An 18,275-nucleotide genomic window follows, 5' to 3' on the forward strand; every position below is an offset into this window, starting at 1 on the left:
TATGTATATGCGCATATCTGTAGACACTTATTATGTATTTTTCTACATGTACACAAACACACTAGGAATAAATAGCATGATTTAAGGTAACTAATGGGGCTTATTATTCCTATATAACCTGCCCAGAAAAACAAACCATAAGTTTTTTTTATATGGTAGCGAGGACAGAAAATGGAGGAAGTTCTGAGCTAAAGAAAACTACAATAAAGTGGGCACAGCAAGCAAAAAGGGGAGAATGGGAACATGACATCTTGCTCTTAGCCTAGTGCTGTCCACAAATCACTTACCATGCACCAGAAAAGACTTCAATAACCTTGCATTCCAAGATAAACCATGAATAACAGGAACCTCCTAAAAGCATTGACTAACAGGAAATCCTGAAAGCTTTGCTTCATGAGATAAGCCACAAAAATAAGAACATCCTGTTTTCCTTACTAAAAGACAGGAACATCTTATTCTTATCCAATCTAAATGGTCAGCTGCCATATCTGAGCTATAAATATCTGCCATATCATCAGAGCTATAAATTCCTCCTCTTCCATGGGATGAGCCACTACTTCTGAACTGCTAGTGAAAATGTTTTCTGAGGCAAACAGGTAAAGGGGATAAAGAGGTATAAACCTGCAGTTGTAAAAGAAATAAGCCACAGGGATGAAAAGTACTGTATAGGGAATATAGTCGATAATATTATAATGAGTCAGTATGGTGACTGATGGTAACTTAACTTCATCATGGTGAGCATTTCATAATGAATATAACTGTTGAAACACCATATTGTACGCTGGAAACTTATATACTATGTCAACTGTACTTCAGTTTGTTTTTTTAAAAAGTTTCCCTGTGTTCACATTTGTCTCTGTATCTTATTTTAACAAAGAGTTATTGAATAGTCAGTAGAGTAGTAGTAGTAGTAGTAATAGGATTTCCTTGGGAATTCCTGCATATACTAAGGCCAGCTTCATGGGTGGACCACTGGTGCAGTTGTACAGGTTCCTCCCTTGGTTTAATGTTCTGCTTTACCATCTTGAAAAACCTAGTAACTTTCTGAAAAGGGGCTTTGTGAGTTATACTGATGATCTTAGATGTACCATAAACCTCTCTCCTGAGCATTCAAATAAAGTAGAAACAGCATTGTCTTTGGAGTCTGACAGACCTACTTACTTAGGTCTTACTCACTCACTGTCATCTATAAAATAGCATAGCTCAGACTTGATTGATGACTACATGAGATCATGTAAACATATGTTTTACACCTAGAAGGTCCATAAATAACAGTTCTGAGTTATTCCACTTTACCTTCTATAAAGTAGAGCTATACCCTTTTACAATCTCCTTTTCTCAGCATGAGTCTTAATAGAAGCATCAAGTCATGTGAATAAGTACATATGGTAAATGAGAGTTGGGCTACTTGTGTGTTCATTTCCTTACTTACCATTCATTCCTCCCATTAGAATCAGACTACATCCTCCATCACCACCTCAAAGAGCGTTGATGACCTTCTTCTGGCTAAACCACCTTTAAGTGTTATCTCACTTGATTTCTCTTCAGCATGTGACAATTTGGGTCATGTTTATCTTCTGTAGCACCCCACTATTTTTTTCTCTACCTCTTTGGCTGTTCCTTCTCAGTGTCCATCTCCCGTCAATTGCTATTCTCAGCTATCTCTCCAAGGACTTGTTGTTCTCACTCAAGGTACATCTGATCCATTCACTCTCTAAAATAAATAAATAAACCTTTGAAGAAAAAAGAAAAGTTCTAAGAATTGTGATACCATGTATGCATCTTTGACCTTTAAAATAATTGGCTAAAGGGGCACCTGGGTGCCCCTCAGTCAGTTAAGGGGCTGTCTTCAGCTTATGTCGTGATCCCAGAACCCTGGGATTGAGCCCCATGTCAGGCTCTCTGCTAAGCAGAGAGCCTGTTTCTCCCTCTCACTCTGCCTGCTTGTGCTCTCACTCTGTCAAATAAATGAATAAAATCTTAAAAAATACACAAAAATTAAAAAAATAAGATAATTGGCTAGAAATAACTAGGACTTTGTCATCTTACCTCATTATATAATTATTTTCTTAAAAGAAAAAAAAAACCCAGCTGTGATGACTTCCTTTGACTAATGAGAAGAATTATGGCACCCTGAACATCTCATAATAATGGGCAACGGCCTGTATTTTCCTAGTCTTGAAGAAGCAAGTAATCAGTGGGAAGACCCAGATGGACAGTTGTGCAGACTCAACAGGTAGGAAGGACCATGAAGTCCTGTTAGGACCAATTTAACGTTAAAACCTGTTAAACCCCTAGGACCTGCCTGGGCCTACTTAGCCATAGTGACTCCGTGCTGCCTAGGTAGCTGTTTTGTTGTTTAATAAATGCCTCAGCTGTTACTGATACCAGTTCCAGGTAACCGTTGCTAAAACACATACCTAGGGCGCCTGGGTGGCTCAGTGGGTTAAGCCTCTGCCTTCGGCTCAGGTCATGATCTCAGGGTCCTGGGACCGAGCCCCATGTCAGGCTCTCTGCTCAGCAGGGAGCCTGCTTCCCTTCCTCTCTCTCTGCCTGCCTCTCTGCCTACTTGTGATCTCTGTCTGTCAAATAAATAAATAAAAATCTTTAAAAAAATTAAAATAAAACACATACCTAAAACAAGGCCATTTTGTTGTTTAATAAACGCCTCAGCAGTTACTAGTATCGGTTCCAGGTAACCGTTACTAAAACACACAGGTAGGAGACATCCAATCAGCCAAAGCCACATATGTAGATGTCTGCGGTTGTGCCCTATAAAACTAGCCTGTAAGACCAAGGGGTAGTTGCTCTCTTCGGAGGCGGCCCTGGCCGGTCAGTCTGACTTTTAATGATTGGCATAGAATAAAGCTTTACATAACTTTCACTTTGTCTCAGCCTCGTTCCCCCTGGCTGGTCAGTCTAACTTCTAATGCTTGGTATAGAATAAGGCTTTGCATAACTTTCACTTTGTCTCAGTCTTGTTCCTTTGATAATGGATCCAACAGTCCTACCCTCATCTGCTCTGTCAAGCTTTCCCCTGATATTCCATATGGCTCTCAGAACAGCAGAGGATTCTTCAAGAAAAAAAAAAATTACTGTATTAATAAGTAAATGCAAGTATTTTCACTGCTATTCAATCTCTTCTTTAAAAGCAAACTAGCACAATTTGCAGACTTATAGCTCCATGCCTCTATTGTCCATAGATACTTCAAAAGCCACATGTCCAACATTTAAATATTCTCCTCCTCTCTTCAAAAAACTCCTGTGATCCTCTCAGCTTAAATGGCATCACCATATGCCACCCAATTCTCAGAATCCAAAGCCTAAAAATTCGTCTCAACTCTTCACTTTCCCTCATCCCCACCAATCTCTAAATCCCATCAGTTCAACTTCCATTACCTCTTGAATCTGTCCATTCCAGTGCTACTACTTCAGCTCAGGCTATCATCAAAGTACTCCTATCTAGTCTCTACCTGCGACCTCTAGAGTTCTTTTAACACTTCACAGCCAGAGTTCTTTCTAAAACTCATTGTCCTATGCATGCCCTGTCCCTGCTTAAAAACTACCTATAACTCCACCCAAAGTCCTCCAGACTAAACCTAAATTGTTCAACATAATGTAGCTCATCAGGCCCCATTTTGGCTTTCTGGTCAGAAGAGAGCATACCACCAGCCAGCCAAATCCAGCCCACTGCTCGTTTTTGTACTTTGCTACGTAAAGCTTTCAGTTTTAAATGGTTGAAAAACCAAAATATAAATAAAATTTCATGATAGTGAAAACTACCTGAAATTCAAACTTCAGTGTCCCTAAGAAAACTTTATTAGAACACAGCTCCACTCATTCGTACTGCCTATGGCTTCTTTTGAGCTACAAGTTGAGTAGCTGTGACCAAGGCAGTATGACCCAAAAAACTCTACAATCTTTACTGTCTGGCCCTTTATAGAAAAAGTTTGCCAATTCCTGCTCTACATTCATCTCTCACCATCCCCCATTGCAGCCACCTCCCTGAACTGTCTGCAGTCCCTAAGTGCCCGCAGTTCTTTCTGTGAACTGCTTCCCCTACTCCTCCCTGGGTGCTGGCATAGAATTAACTTCATCTAAACATTTTTTTTTTTTTTAAGATTTTATTTATCTGACAGAGAGAGATCACAAGTGGGCAGACAGGCAAGCAGAGAGAGAGAGAGGAGGAAGCAGGCTCCCTGCAGAGCAGAGAGCCCGATGTGGGACTCGATCCCAGGACCCTGAGATCATGACCTGAGCTGAAGGCAGAGGCTTAACCACTGAGCCACCCAGATGCCCCCTCATCTAAACATTTAACAGTTATTCTAATTGTCCTACTACTGGTCTGGTGCATGTGTTCACCACTGAATCCTCAGCACCAGCTCTATCTCCACTCTCCTTCAGGCTTGATTTATGTGTATTGCCTGAGTGAGCAGCATCCTGAGAAGATGAACAAAACTGGGTTCCAACTTTCAGCAGCTCACAAAAGGAAGAGAAACACATAAACAACAAATTAATCCACAAGGAAGAATGAAAAACTCAAAAAATAGCCAGTACTCTGCGGCATAACCAAAATGAAATAGTTCCACCTGGGAAATGGTGCCCCTTCTTTAGAATCCTGATTTGAACAGATGCCCCTCCCCCAGGATGAAATTCTTACTGAGCTTTTTTGCTGGCATGTAGTGTCCTCATCTATAAAATAAGGCTAAATAATCCCGACTTCACAGGATTAAATGAACGTAGTTAATTGAGAGCACGTACTGAGGTACGTGCTTCAGAGAAAATGCTCGGTGAACAGCGGTCACTCCTGGTTGCTCTAAAACGCTCCGTTTCACGTTAATGGAGTCCACTTCCAAGGGAGTCTCCAGTATGTGGAGACGCCAAATGCATGGACCAGCATCAAATACAACCCTACAGGAAAAGCAGCGGCTTCTATGCAGAGCGCCGCTGGAGGTGTGCCGGGTTAGGCTGCGCGCGGGGCTTGAACTCCAGGGAAACCGCCTGTAAACAGAGCCCGCGAGGTGGAAAAACTACAACTCCCGTCGTGCCTCACCGAGTTTAGGGCTACTCTACATTTTATCACCTCCCTTCTCTTCTTTCCCTCTGTAGTCCGGAGCGTGGCTGCGTCCCGGTCACCGGAAGAAGCCGTGTGACGTCACGAGGGCCTACGCGTCGCGCGGGGGGCAGGAGTTGACGGACGGTCTCTGGCTACGTTTGGGCGGCCCTGGGACCACGGAAGAGGCTCTCCTGGGCGGCCGCGATGCCTAGCTCGCGGCGGGTCAGTCAGCTTCTGGATCTGTGAGTCCACCCGGTCCCCGCCTCCCCTTCGCCCCGCCCCAGCGGAGCCCTGTGCTTGCTCTCCCTCCCCGCCCCCTCCCCACCTCTGGATCTCTGAAAAGGTCCTGCTGGTGTTTCTGAGTTCCTGATTTCTTGTCTCCTCAACAACGACAGTTGTGCCAAGTGGGCTGCTAGGCAGGTTTGCCCCTCTGTCCGCCCTGGGCGCCCCCAGATTGGTGTCCGAACTCTCAGTCACCCTTGACAACTCGATGCCCAGGCAATTCCTGGCCGTGGCCTGTTTCTGACGGGAGCTGAAAGCCTTAGTAGATCAAAACAAAATACTAGATGTGGCTCTCAGAAGCCTTCAGCAAAGTTCCACCGTTCCTGTAACCGGGATAGGTACTGATTCTTCGACGGAGCACGGATCCTCGTTTGCTTGATTGCGATTACAGGGTTTAGCTTCCAGTCCCATTCACCAGCTGTGTGACGATGGAGAGGAATGTAACCTCCGTGCCTGAGTTCTTGACCTATCAAATTAGTGTAACACCGGTACCTGTCTCTTGGAGTTGTAGTGAGGAATAAATTTTACATATGTAAAGTCCTTAGAAGGATGCCTGGTGTCAAATGTCAAGGAGCTTTACTTGGTAATAAATATTTTAGTGAGGGAGAAACGAGAATCTCAGAGGCATGTCTTTGCAAAATGAGCTATAAACGGGGAATGACTAGACTTGTTTAACCTTTACAGTGATTGGTTATTACAACGATTGGTACCATAATTTAAAGAACTGCGAGGGATTGGTTAAACGTGATTATCTTACATTATTTTAGGGAGATGATTTAAGTTTGTTTTTTTTTTAAATGATTATCAGAGGGATTTACAAGAAATAACTTGTTAAGTTTCACTTATGTTCATGAAATAAACCAGATTATGTTTCACTTATGTGATCTAACTGGTTTGATCTGCTTGGGGGATTTTCAAGGGTGGTCTCCATTTTGTTTTATCTAAAAAATTACCCCCTTTTGGTTGTTCCCTCAGCTAGCTGAAAGTGTGAGCCTATATACTATTACTCTCGCTACCACTGTTGATGTAGTCATTGGGTTGTATGGTCATGTAGTTGCCATTATAAACAGTTGCATAGTCATTTTAGGCATGGGCAGTGGGATTATTGAGTTCTTTGAGTTGTGTAATTGTGATGGATATCATTTGGTGTGTGAGTGGCTGCTGAAAGGCAGTTAAAACTCTTGAAAGGAGACAGTGCACTAGTGTGAGAAGGTGGGGGAGTTACTGTAAAGTAACCTCTAGACCTAGCAGGTACTTGGAAGGCAAAAAATGAAACAAGCCTCTCCAGACTGTTTACACAGACTTTTATTCAACATGACCTACTGACAAGGGAGCCATTGGGTCCAGGTGCTATGCAGCTATTCTCCACCCAGTCCAAACCTTAAGCTACAGCTTTTATAGAGCAAGGGGCTTATGGTGCGGTCAAACCGGGTTATCTAAAGTGGTGCCTTTTGTGCACCAGTCATCTCTCCGCCTTATCTAAAGTGTGCCTTCTGTGTGCCACTTGAGGGTAGTATTTTGGTCAGGGCATACATTAACGTCCAAGAGGCCTGGAACATGTAGCCCCGTGGGAGATCATTGCATGAGCATAAACAAAATGGTGGGCCAAAGATGGAGTCAGTGTTGTCAGCACTCCTACAACTAGCAAGGTTAATATGATGACTATGAGGGAAGTAATAGATAAGGATTGAAGAATTCCTGGGAGCAGAGATTCCCAGGAGCCAAGATTTAACCAACTAAATAAATTGGTGGAATAAGTATCACCTATTTGATGAAAGACCGACATTTGATCTTTAAGATCTTTTAAATTGGGAGTAATAATTCCTAATTTATTAACATGGATTTTTTTTTTTTTAACCAGTTAGAGCATATGCATCTCCTTGTTAACTGGTTAGGGTGTCTAAGGCTGTGTAGTTATCTAATATAATTCTGGCTAGAGAGTTTATAGATTTTTGCTATGATTGTAGGGATTTTGCAGAAGAGACGATTTCTCTTTGGAAATTTATAATTTTTTAAAAAGATTTTATTTATTTATTTGACAGACAGAGATCATAAGTAGGCAGAGAGGCAGGCAGAGAGAGAGAGAGATGGGGAAGCAGGCTTCCTGCTGAGCAGAGAGCCTGATGCTGGGCTCCATCCCAGGACCCTGAGATCATGACCTGAGTGGAAGGCAGAGGCTTTAACACACTGAGCCACCAGGCGCCCCTCTCTTTGGTAATTTAAAAGCAGTCTTTTTTTGTTGTCTTTTCCAATAAAGTAACTCTCTAAGTTCTCATATCTTCATTTGGAATCCATCACAGAAAGCTTCTTAGACCTGGTGGAAAATAAGTTTTTTAATATTGTTTAGTGCCTTACACTTTTGAATCATGATTACTTAGGATAAACATGAGGATGTCTTATTTCGGGAGTGTTATAGGTGACTTCCATCTAAGATGGTCCTCTATACAGTGTGAGCAATCAGGCATTTCTGTGGAAACAAAACAAGGATAAAAATTAATCATTGGAGCAAATTACAAATTCAGTTTCTGAGTCTGGAGAGCAGCCAGTCGAGAAAATTTCTAGATTTGAGCTCAAAACTTTTTTAGATAATGGCGTGAGGATGGCAATTTCAGTCTGTTTGATTTTCCTGATTTGCAGTTTGAATGACTTTGATGATGTCATTGGGTGTTCTGGTGAACTCTCTGAATGGCATGTATAGAAATAAGCACGAAGGTTGTCTGTACATGATCTGTTGTGGTGATATCTCTGAAGTTTATACCAAGTTGTCTGGCTTTAGGTTGAAGAGCTTGGGTTAAAGGACAATTTTAGTTTTTATTTCAAATCAGAATGGTGAGAAAAAATTGGAAATGTTAGTTTGGAAAGTTGTAGCCAGATGTTGGAGGAAACTAGGAGAATTCAAGACCAGTCCAGTTTACAGACAGATAACAAAACCTCAAAGGTAATGAACAGGACTAGAATCTGATAATAGGTATACTATAGTTTTCTACTGAAATACAATGTTTCTCTCTATAGTTCCTTCATTTTAACAAAGATAATCACAATAAAATTGCAAAATAAGTCGTTTCATTAAATTCAGCTTATTATTTATGTAAGTACAGCAGAATAGTGATTTTATACACAATTTCAAATATGATATTCCAGTCCAAGCTTTGGTAATCCAAAGGGTTTTATTGGCTTCACAAATCAAACCTTAGCTTCTTAAGAACTGGTGGTAAGAAATCTCAGATAAGATGTTTAAACACCTCTTTAGGCCAAGAAGCCAAGCCAAGGGCTTGTCCAATTATATCCTGTTACAAAGAGAATAAATTCTTGTTGAATTTATGCAAATACCTACATTGTCATGAAAATAAGTCTACTCAATAAGGGATTTTTGTTGTGTTTTTTTGTTTTGTTTTGTTTTGAGTTCTGAAGAAATCAGGTAGGGAGAAAAAAATAAATGTTTAAGTTTTGTTTATAAAAGTTTACCAAATTGTTATAAGTTATATAATGGGTTGAAAGGAGAAAAGGGGTTCTTTAAATTTGGAGAGTAAAACAGTAGAGAACCATAAATTTTGCAAACAATGTCATAAAAATTATAATCATCTCCATTAGTTGATTTAGTCCGAATTCTTGTTTTCTTACTCTTGGGTTAAGTTTTGTGAATCAGTTTCTCCATAGCATGCTAGAAATTCTTACCTAGTTAAGTGGTATGATCTTGAAGTTATCAGAAACTTGTATTCTAGAGTACCTGTCAGTGTCTTTTCCATGAATCTCCTTGAGTACAAAATATTTTGGCCTGTAGTTGACTATAAATGTTTTCATGGAAGAATTCAGTATAAAACAATAACTGTCTATGAATGACAAAAGACTTAAAGATAGCCTTGTTAAAGAGTTCACTATTAAAAAAAAAAAAGATGTGGTTGACAGGTAAGCTTGGCTACTCCTGTGGTATACAACATTTAAAAATAACTGATAACATTATACCAGGGCATATCAGATTCCTAGGAGTTCTATGCAATTTCTGGCACACTTATATTAATAATATATCCATACAAATATAAACTAAGAAGATTAAGCATCCCCTTTACTTGATAATGTTTCCCATGCAATATGACATTTGAAAAATTTATAGTTCAATGCCTCGTCTCGGTTTTTATAAGAAGAGAAAAAAACCCTGAGATCTTCCAGGGAGTTTTGGGAATATCCCAAAGTTAGTTCGAAGTCAAAGACTTCGTTTAGAATTTGATTTTGGGAAGTTTGTAAAAACTGTCAAAAGGTTTCAGTCACTTGATTAGGGTGCCTGAGTGGCGCAGTCTCAGACTCTTGATTTTGGCTCAGGTCAGAATCTCAGGTTCGTGCAATAGAGCCCCATATCCGGCTCTGCGCTGGGCATGGAGCCTGCTTAACATTCTCTCTCTCCCTCTCTCCCTTCTCCTTTCTTTTTTCTCTCAGAACAAAACACCACTTGATTAAATAGGATCAAAGGTCACTGTGAAAAAACACTTAGTTATCTATTCAACCAAAGCAACAAAAAGATTTCAGAAGCAAATATAGAAAGTACATAGTTGTTTAAAAAAAAAAGCCTTAGCTCTTTTTAATGTTGAAAAGATTATTTTCCTAAGCAATCAAAAACCTGATAAAGACAAAGTAAAACACAGGAAATTATTTTCATGAGACATAGAATCTTTGTTTCCTAGACAAAATACACAAAAGGTAAAGAAAACCTTTCAAAATCTCTTATTAAAAACAGACTAACAATCTAAGGAACTCTGTCCTTTTAACAGAGAGAAAAGTAAACTGTTGTTTTTTATTAGTGTATTATTCAACTCAGTTTTGGAGAACTTTATAAATAAATACATTTAATTTTAGCTAACTTTGACCATGCAGCATAAAATTTCTTCGCAAGCCTTCTGTAACTTTCTGCATCCATTTAGATTTTTGTTTTATTCCTTTTTTCTTTCTCATTCTGGGATAACCATTTTAATTTAGGACAAAATTACTCTTTTTTTCCTTAATAAGAACCCATCCTATATTCTTTGCATTCTCTTCATATAAAATATACATCCCATTCTCCTCTCATACTTTGTATACATAGTTTTCTTTTACTCTTGTTTTAGTAGGTTTCTATTTATTTAGGGATTATGAATTTTAAGTGTTAGTAACCTTTATTTTCCAACAAAAACTAGGAAGCAGGCAATGGTAAACATCTGCCATACATCAACACCTTGTAGTAGATTAGCAAATTTATGAACACTTCATTATAAGAAATTATATATATATATTTTTAAAGATTTTCTATTTACTTGACAGAGAGATCACAAGTAGGCAGAGAGGTAGGCAGATAGAAAAGGGGAAGCAGGCTTCCCGCTGAGCAGAGAACCCAACGTGGGGCTCGATCCCAGGACCCTGAGATCATGACCTGGGCTGAAGGCAAAGGCTTAACCCTCTGAGCCACTCAGGTGTCCCAAGAAATTATATTTTTTAAAGACATGCACTTTCACAGTACATTTTTTTTATGTGGCAAAAGACATGTCTACAAAGATCCAAGTATTTTTGGTTTCTTTATAAAAATTAAGTGGCCAAAAGTAAATAAACTTAAACATAAGTTTGGCAATTAATGTTTCAATACATTATCTTATTTGGAAATGACCTACATTTCATTTCATTTCACTCAGCTACATTAGATGAATATCCATCATCTAATTTGTCTACTTAATTTGTTTTTAATAATTATGCTTGGATTAACTATTAAATACCTAACATCTTAAGTTTTTCTTGCTTACACATTTTGTAATGGAGATAGCATCAGCTTATTTGACTAGTAAACCCAGGTAGGAAAGATTGTATATTTGCATTATATTTAATGTAGACTACTCTGAAGACGCCTGTTTTAATTAAATCAACACATTTAAACTATTTGCAAAGCATTTATTCATTGAAGATTATCCCAGATCTTATGAACTTGAAAAGCATTTGGGTTAGTTTCTATATTTCTGAGAGTTTTGAGAATGCTTAACTTATGTAAGTATTTATTTTTCTTCAAGCAAATTAAATAGGGCTCTTTTTGAAAATCACATATACATGATATACATTCATAGACACATATACATTAATACATAGGCAGCTGTAAATAGATTTTATAGCTTTCATTTCAAGATTTTAACTGTGTGTCAAGTATAGTAATACAAAACTCAAAAGAACAGCTGGACCCAGATTGTGTTTCTGGCAGATAGAATAATTGAAGTTTATCTACTCAGATGATTTAAGCTTTTTACCACAAGTTTTTTATTTGTGTGCTGCAAGAATTCTTTAGAGAGCTATTTTTGGAGTCATTTGTCTTATAGACACTTTGGCATACCAACAAATGAATGCATTTATGTCTTTAAGAAATTTTTTATCCTCTTTTTTAAAAGGTGTCCCTAAGGTGGGCTATTTTATCTAAGTTAAGGATTTTCCCAAAATGGTCAATACAGTTCCACTTATTCTTTGTAAAGTTTACCCATTTTTTTCAAAAAGGCGTAAGATCCTAGTCTGAGTTTTGGACCAGGTGGAACCCATCTTTGCCTTAGATTCCCTAGGAAATCTTAATTATCAGGGGTACTGTTTTTCAGCGGCTGTTCCAAAACAGAGGGGATCACACATTTCACCCTCTTTTGAACAGAATAGCGGACTTACTGAAAAGCTTCAATAAAGGTTACTCAGTAAAACCAGAAAGGTAATTGTAAAGGGAATTGAGTTTGAATCTGAGAAAGACTTACCCTGGAATTCCATGTTTGGTAAGAAAGCAGTGTGCAGTGGGCTTCATGGGTGTTGGATCCTGGTTACTCACTGGCCTTGGGACTGAGCTGGGATCATCTTTGGATCCCACTTCTGACACAAAAAACTGTTAAAATAAAATTCAGAGTTTTACTTGATAGGAATATTTTACTGAGCGAGAGATAAATTGTTAGCAAATTAGGAGACTTCAAACTAGAAGTGGTTAGAATCTCAGAGGGATGTAATTACAGGATGGCTTACAAGGTGAGAATGAGGAAGTTGTTTAATCTTTACAATGACTGGTTATTTACAAGAGAAATTTACACAGTATGCAGATTCCTCAAAAAGTTAAAAATAGGATTACTGTACGATCCAATAATTTCACTACTGGTATTTACCCAAGGAATACAAAAACACTAATTCAGAAAGATATATATACCCCATGTTTTTTTTTCCCTTTCTTAAAATTAACATATAATGTATTATTTGTTTCAGGGGTACAGGCTTGTGTACCCCTCTGTTGATTACAGCATTATTTTCAATAGCCAAATTAAGGAAACCACCGAAGGTTCCATTGATAGATGAATGAAGACATGAAACACATGCAATACATGCTCGTGCACACATGCATGCATGCACACATTGAAATATTATTCAGCCATAAAAAAGAATGAACTATTTTCATTTGCAACAACATGGATGGAGCTAGAGAATATAATGCTAAGTAAAATAAGAGAAAGAAAAATATCATAATATTTCACTCTTTCTTTTTTTTAATTAACATATAATGTATTATATGGGGTTATAAGGGGTACAGGTCTGTGAATCACCAGATTTACACACTTCACAGCACTCACCATAGCACATACCTTTCCCAATGTCAATAACCCTACCACCCTCTCCCTACACCCCTCCCCACGGCAACCCTCAGTTTGTTTTGTGAGATTAAGAGTCTCTTATGGTTTGTCTCCCCCCCCATCCCATCTTATTTCATTTATTCTTTTCCTACCCCCCAAACCCCCCACATTGTCTCTCAACTTCCTCATATCAGGGAGATCATATGATAATTATCTTTCTCTGATCGACCTATTTCGCTAGGCATAATACCCTCTAGTTCCATCCAAGTTGGTGTAAATGGCAAGATTTCATTTCTGTTGATGGCTGCATAGTATTCCATTGTATATATATACACCACCTCTTCTTTATCCATTCATCTGTTGATGGACATCTAGGTTCTTTCCGTAGTTTGGCTATTGTGGACATTGCTGCTATAAACATTCAGGTGCACTTGCCCCTTCGGATCACCACATTTGTATCTTTAGGGCAAATATCCAGTAGTGCAATTGCTGGGTCATAGGGTAGCTCTATTTTCAACTTTATGAGGAACCTCTGTGCTGTTCTCCAGAGTGGTTGCACCAGCTTGCATTCCCACCAACAGTGTAGGAGGGTTCCCCTTTCTCCGCATCCTCGCCAGCATCTATCATTTCCTGACTTGTTAATTTTAGCCATTCTGACTGGTGTGCAGTGGTATCTCATTGTGGTTTTGATTTGTATTTCCCTGATACTGAGTGATGTGGAGCACTTTTTCATGTGTCTGTTGGCCATCTGGATGTCTTCTTTGCAGAAATGTCTGTTCGTGTCCTCTGCCCATTTCTTGATTGGATTATTTTTGGGGTGTTGAGTTTGATAAGTTCTTTATAGACTTTGGGTACTAGCCCTTTATCTGATATGTCATTTGCAAATATCTTCTCCCATTCTGTCAGTTGTCTTTTGGTTTTGTTAACTGTTTCCTTTGCTGTACAGAACCTTTTGATCTTGATGAAGTCCCAATAGTTCATTTTTGCCCTTGCTTCCCTAGCCTTTGGCAATGTTCCTAGGAAGACATTGCGGTGGCTGAGGTCGAAGAGGTTGCTGCCTGTGTTCTCCTCAAGGATTTTGATGGATTCCTTTCTCACATTGAGGTCCTTCATCCATTTTGAGTCTATTTTTGTGTGTGGTATAAGGAAATGGTCCAGTTTCATTTTTCTGCAAGTGGCTGTCCAATTTTCCCAACACCATTTCCCATTGAAGAGACTGTCTTTTTTCTATTGGACATTCTTTCCTGCTTTTTCAAAGGTTAGTTGACCATAGAGTTGAGGGTCTATTTCTGGACTCTCTATTCTGTTTCGTTGATCTATGTGTCTGTGTTTGTGCCAGTACCATGCTGTCTTGATGATGACAGCTTTGTAATAGAGCTTGAAGTCTGGAATTGTGATGCCACCAACTTTGGCTTTCTTTTTCAATATTCCTCTGGCTATTCGAGGTCTTTTCTTGTTCCATATAAATTTTAGGATTATTTGTTCGATTTCTCTGAAAAAATGGATGGGATTTTGATAGGGATTGCATTATACGTGTAGACTGCTTTAGGTGGCATAGACATTTTCACAATAATTGTTCTTCCTATCCACTAGCATGGAACATTTTTCATTTCTTTCTGTCTTCCTCAATTTCTTTCGTGAGTACTTTATAGTTTTCTGAGTATAGATTCTTAGCCTCCTTGGTTAGGTTTATTCCTAGGTATCTTATGGTTTTGGGTGCAATTGTAAATGGGATGGACTCCTTAATTTCTCTTTCTTCTGTCCTGTTGTTGGTGTAAAGAAATGCAACTGATTTCTGTGCATTGATTTTATATCCTGACACTTTACTGAATTCCTGTGCAAGTTCTAGCAGATTTGGAGTGGAGTCTTTTGGGTGTTCCACCTAAAGTATCATATCATCTGTGAAGAGTGATAGTTTGACTTCTTCTTTGCCGATTTGAATGCCTTTAATTTTTTTGTTGTCTGATTGCTGAGGCTAGGACTTCTAGTACTATGTTGAATAGCAGTGGTGATAATGGACATCCCTGCTGTGTTCCTGACCTTAGCCGAAAAGCTCTCAGTTTTTCTCTATTGAGAATGATATTCGCAGTGGGTTTTTCATAGATGGGTTTGATAATATTGAGGTATGTACCGTCTATCCCTACACTTTGAAGAGTTTTGATCAGGAAAGGGATGCTGTACTTTGTTTAATACTTTTTCAGCATCTATTGAGAGTATCCTATAGTTGTTGTTCTTTCTTTTATCAATGTATTGTATCACATTGATTGATTTGTGGATGTTGAACCAACCTTGCAGCCCTGGAATAAATCCCACTTGGTCGTGGTGAAGAATCCTTTTAATTTACTCTTGGATCCTATTGGCTAGTATTTTGGTGAGAATGTTTGCATCTGTGTTCACCAAGGATATTGGTCTATAATTCTCCTTTTAGACGGAGTCGTTGTCTGGTTCTGGGATCAAGTTATTGCTGGCCTCATAAAATGAGTTTAGAAGTTTTCCTCCCATTTCTATTTTTTGGAACAGTTTCAGGAGAATAGGAATTAGTTCTTCTGTAAATGTTTGGTAGAATTCTCCTGGGAAGCCGTCTGGCCCTGGGCTCTTGTTTGTTGGAGATTTTTGATGACTGCTTCAATCTCTTTACTGGTTATGGGTCTGTTCAAGTTTTCTATTTCTTCCCGGTTCAGTTGTGGTCGTTTATATGTCTCTAGGAATGCATCCATTTCTTCCAGATTGTCAAATTTGTTGGCGTAGATTTGCTCATAGTATGTTCTTATAGTTGTCTGTATTTCTTTGGTGTTAGTTGTGATCTCTCCCCTTTCATTCATGATTTTATTTATTTGGGTCCTTTCTCTTTTCTTTTTGAGAAGTCTGGCCAGGGGTTTATCAATCTTATTAATTCTTTCAAAGAACCAGCTCCTAGTTTCGTTGATTTGTTCTATTGTTTTTTTGGTTTCTATTTCATTGATTTCTGCTCTGATCTTTATGATTTCTCTTCTCCTCCTGGGTTTAGGGTTTCTGTCTTGTTCTTTCTCCAGCTCCTTTAGGTGTAGGGTTAGGTTGTGTATTTGAGACCTTTCTCGTTTCTTGAGAAAGGCTTGTACCGCTATATATTTTCCTCTCAGGACTGCCTTTGTTGTGTCCCACAGATTTTGAACCATTGTGTTTTCGTTATCATTTGTTTCCATGAATTTTTTCAATTCTTCTTTAATTTCCTGGTTGACCCATTCATTCTTTAGAAGGATGCTGTTTAGTCTCCATGTATTTGTGTTCTTTCCAAATTTCCTCTTGTGATTAAGTTCTAGCTTCAGAGCCACTGTGGTATGAAAATATGCAGGGAATGATCCCAATCTTTTGATACTGGTTGAGACCTGATTTATGACCCAGGATGTGATCTGTTCTGGAGAATGTTTGATGTGCACTAGAGAATGATGTGTATTCTCTTGCTTTGGGATGGAATGTTCTGAATATATCTGTGATGTCCATCTGGTCCAGTGTGTCATTTAAGGCCTTTATTTCCTTGTTGATCTTTTGCTTGGATGATCTGTCCATTTCAGTGAGGGGAGTGTTAAAGTCCCCTACTATTATTGTATTATTGTCGATGTGTTTCTTTGATTTTGTTATTAATTGGTTTATATAGATGGCTGCTCCCACGTTAGGGGCATAGATATTTAAAATTGTTAGATCTTCTTGTTGGACAGACCCTCTGAGTATGATATAATGTCCTTCCTCATCTCTTATTATAGCCTTTGGCTTAAAATCTAATTGATCTGATATAAGGATTGCAATCCCAGCTTTCTTTGGGTGTCCATTAGCATGGTAAATTGTTTTCTACCCACTCACTTTAAATATGGAGATGTCTTTGTGTCTAAAATGAGTTTTTTATAGACAGCATATAGATGGGTTTTGTTTTTTTATCCATTTTGATACCCTGTGTGTTTTGATTGGGGCATTTAGCCCATTTACATTCAGGTTAACTATTGAGAGATATGAGTTTAGTGCCATTGTATTGCCTGTAAGGTGACTGTTCCTGTATATAGTCTCTCTTCCTTTCTGGTCTACAATTTCAGGCTTTCTCTTTGCTTAGAGGACTCCTTTCAGTATTTCCTATAGAGCTGGTTTGGTGTTTACAAATTCTTTCAGTTTTTGTTTGTCCTGGAAGCTTTTTATCTCTCCTTCTATTTTCAATGATAGTCTAGCTGGATATAGTATTCTTGGCTGCATGTTTTTCTCATTTAGTGCTCTGAATATATCATGCCAGTTCTTTCTGGCCTGCCAGGTCTTTGTGGATAAGTGTGCTGCCAATTTAATATTTTTACCATTGTATGTTACAGACTTCTTGTCCCGGGCTGCTTTCAGGATTTTCTCTTTGTCAGTAAGACTTGTAAGTTTTACTATTAGATGATGGGGTATGGACCTATTCTTATTGATTTTGAGGGGGGTTGTCTGTGCCTCCTGGATTTTGATGCTTGTTTGCTTTGCCATATTAGGGAAATTCTCTACAACAATTCTCTCCAGTATACCTTCTGCTCCCCTCTCTCTTTCTTCTTCTTCTGGAATCCTAATTATTCTAATGTTTTGTCTTATGGTTCAGTTATCTCTCGAATTCTCCCCTCATGATCTAGTAGTTTTTCTTTCTTTTGCTCAGCTTCTTTATTCTCTGTCATTTGGTCTTCTATATCACTAATTATCTCTTCTGCCTCATTTATCCTAGCATTAATAGCCTCTATTTTTTATTGCACCTCATTAATAGCTTTTTTGATTTCAGCTTGGTTAGATTTTAGTTCTTTTATTTCTCCAGAAAGGGCTTTTATTTCTCCAGACAGAGTTTCTCTACTATCTTCCATGCCTTTTTCGAGCCCAGCTAGCACCTTGAGAATCATCATTCTGAACTCTAGATCTTACATATTACCAATGTCTGTATGGATTAGGTCCCTAGTCTTCGGTACTGCCTCTTTTTTTTTTTATGGTTTATTTTTCTGCCTTGTCATTTTATCCAGATGAGAATATATGAAGGAGAGAATAAAATACTAAAAGGGTGGCAAAGACCCCAGGAAAATGTGCTTTAACCAAATCAGAAGAGACCCCAAATCGTGGGGGGAAGTAAGGGGGTAAAAAGAAGTTCAGAAAAAAAATTTTTTTAAAAAGAAAAAAATAAAGAAAAAATATGAAAAAGAAAATATATATATTAGACTGGTGAATAGAACAGAGTCACCCACTTAATTTTGGTAGTATTTTGGTGTCTTAGAAGGAACTACCTACCAAAATTTTAAAGAATGAAAAACTTTATATATACATACACACAAAATAAGGGTAAACACAATGAAGGGATGGGATTATGACTCAAAAGA

The 18,275-nt window shown here is 38.4% G+C and overlaps 1 protein-coding gene across 2 annotated transcripts in view; it reads left to right on the plus strand.

Annotated features, from left to right (window-relative positions):
• The window catches only part of AMN1 (antagonist of mitotic exit network 1 homolog), a 116,862-nt gene that overhangs the window by 41,226 nt on the left and 57,361 nt on the right, over positions 1-18,275 (plus strand). Inside the window, exon 3 of one of the 2 annotated variants that reach the window (XM_047741185.1) lies at positions 5,110-5,298. In XM_047741185.1, the coding sequence (XP_047597141.1) occupies positions 5,261-5,298 (38 nt within the window). In that variant the 5' untranslated portion in view covers positions 5,110-5,260. The remainder of the gene's footprint in view (positions 1-5,109; positions 5,299-18,275) is intronic. The other variant, XM_047741186.1, reaches the window with a different exon arrangement.

The sequence above is a fragment of the Lutra lutra genome, chromosome 8 (assembly GCF_902655055.1).
Source record: "Lutra lutra chromosome 8, mLutLut1.2, whole genome shotgun sequence".
In the NCBI taxonomy this organism is placed as follows: domain Eukaryota; kingdom Metazoa; phylum Chordata; class Mammalia; order Carnivora; family Mustelidae; genus Lutra; species Lutra lutra.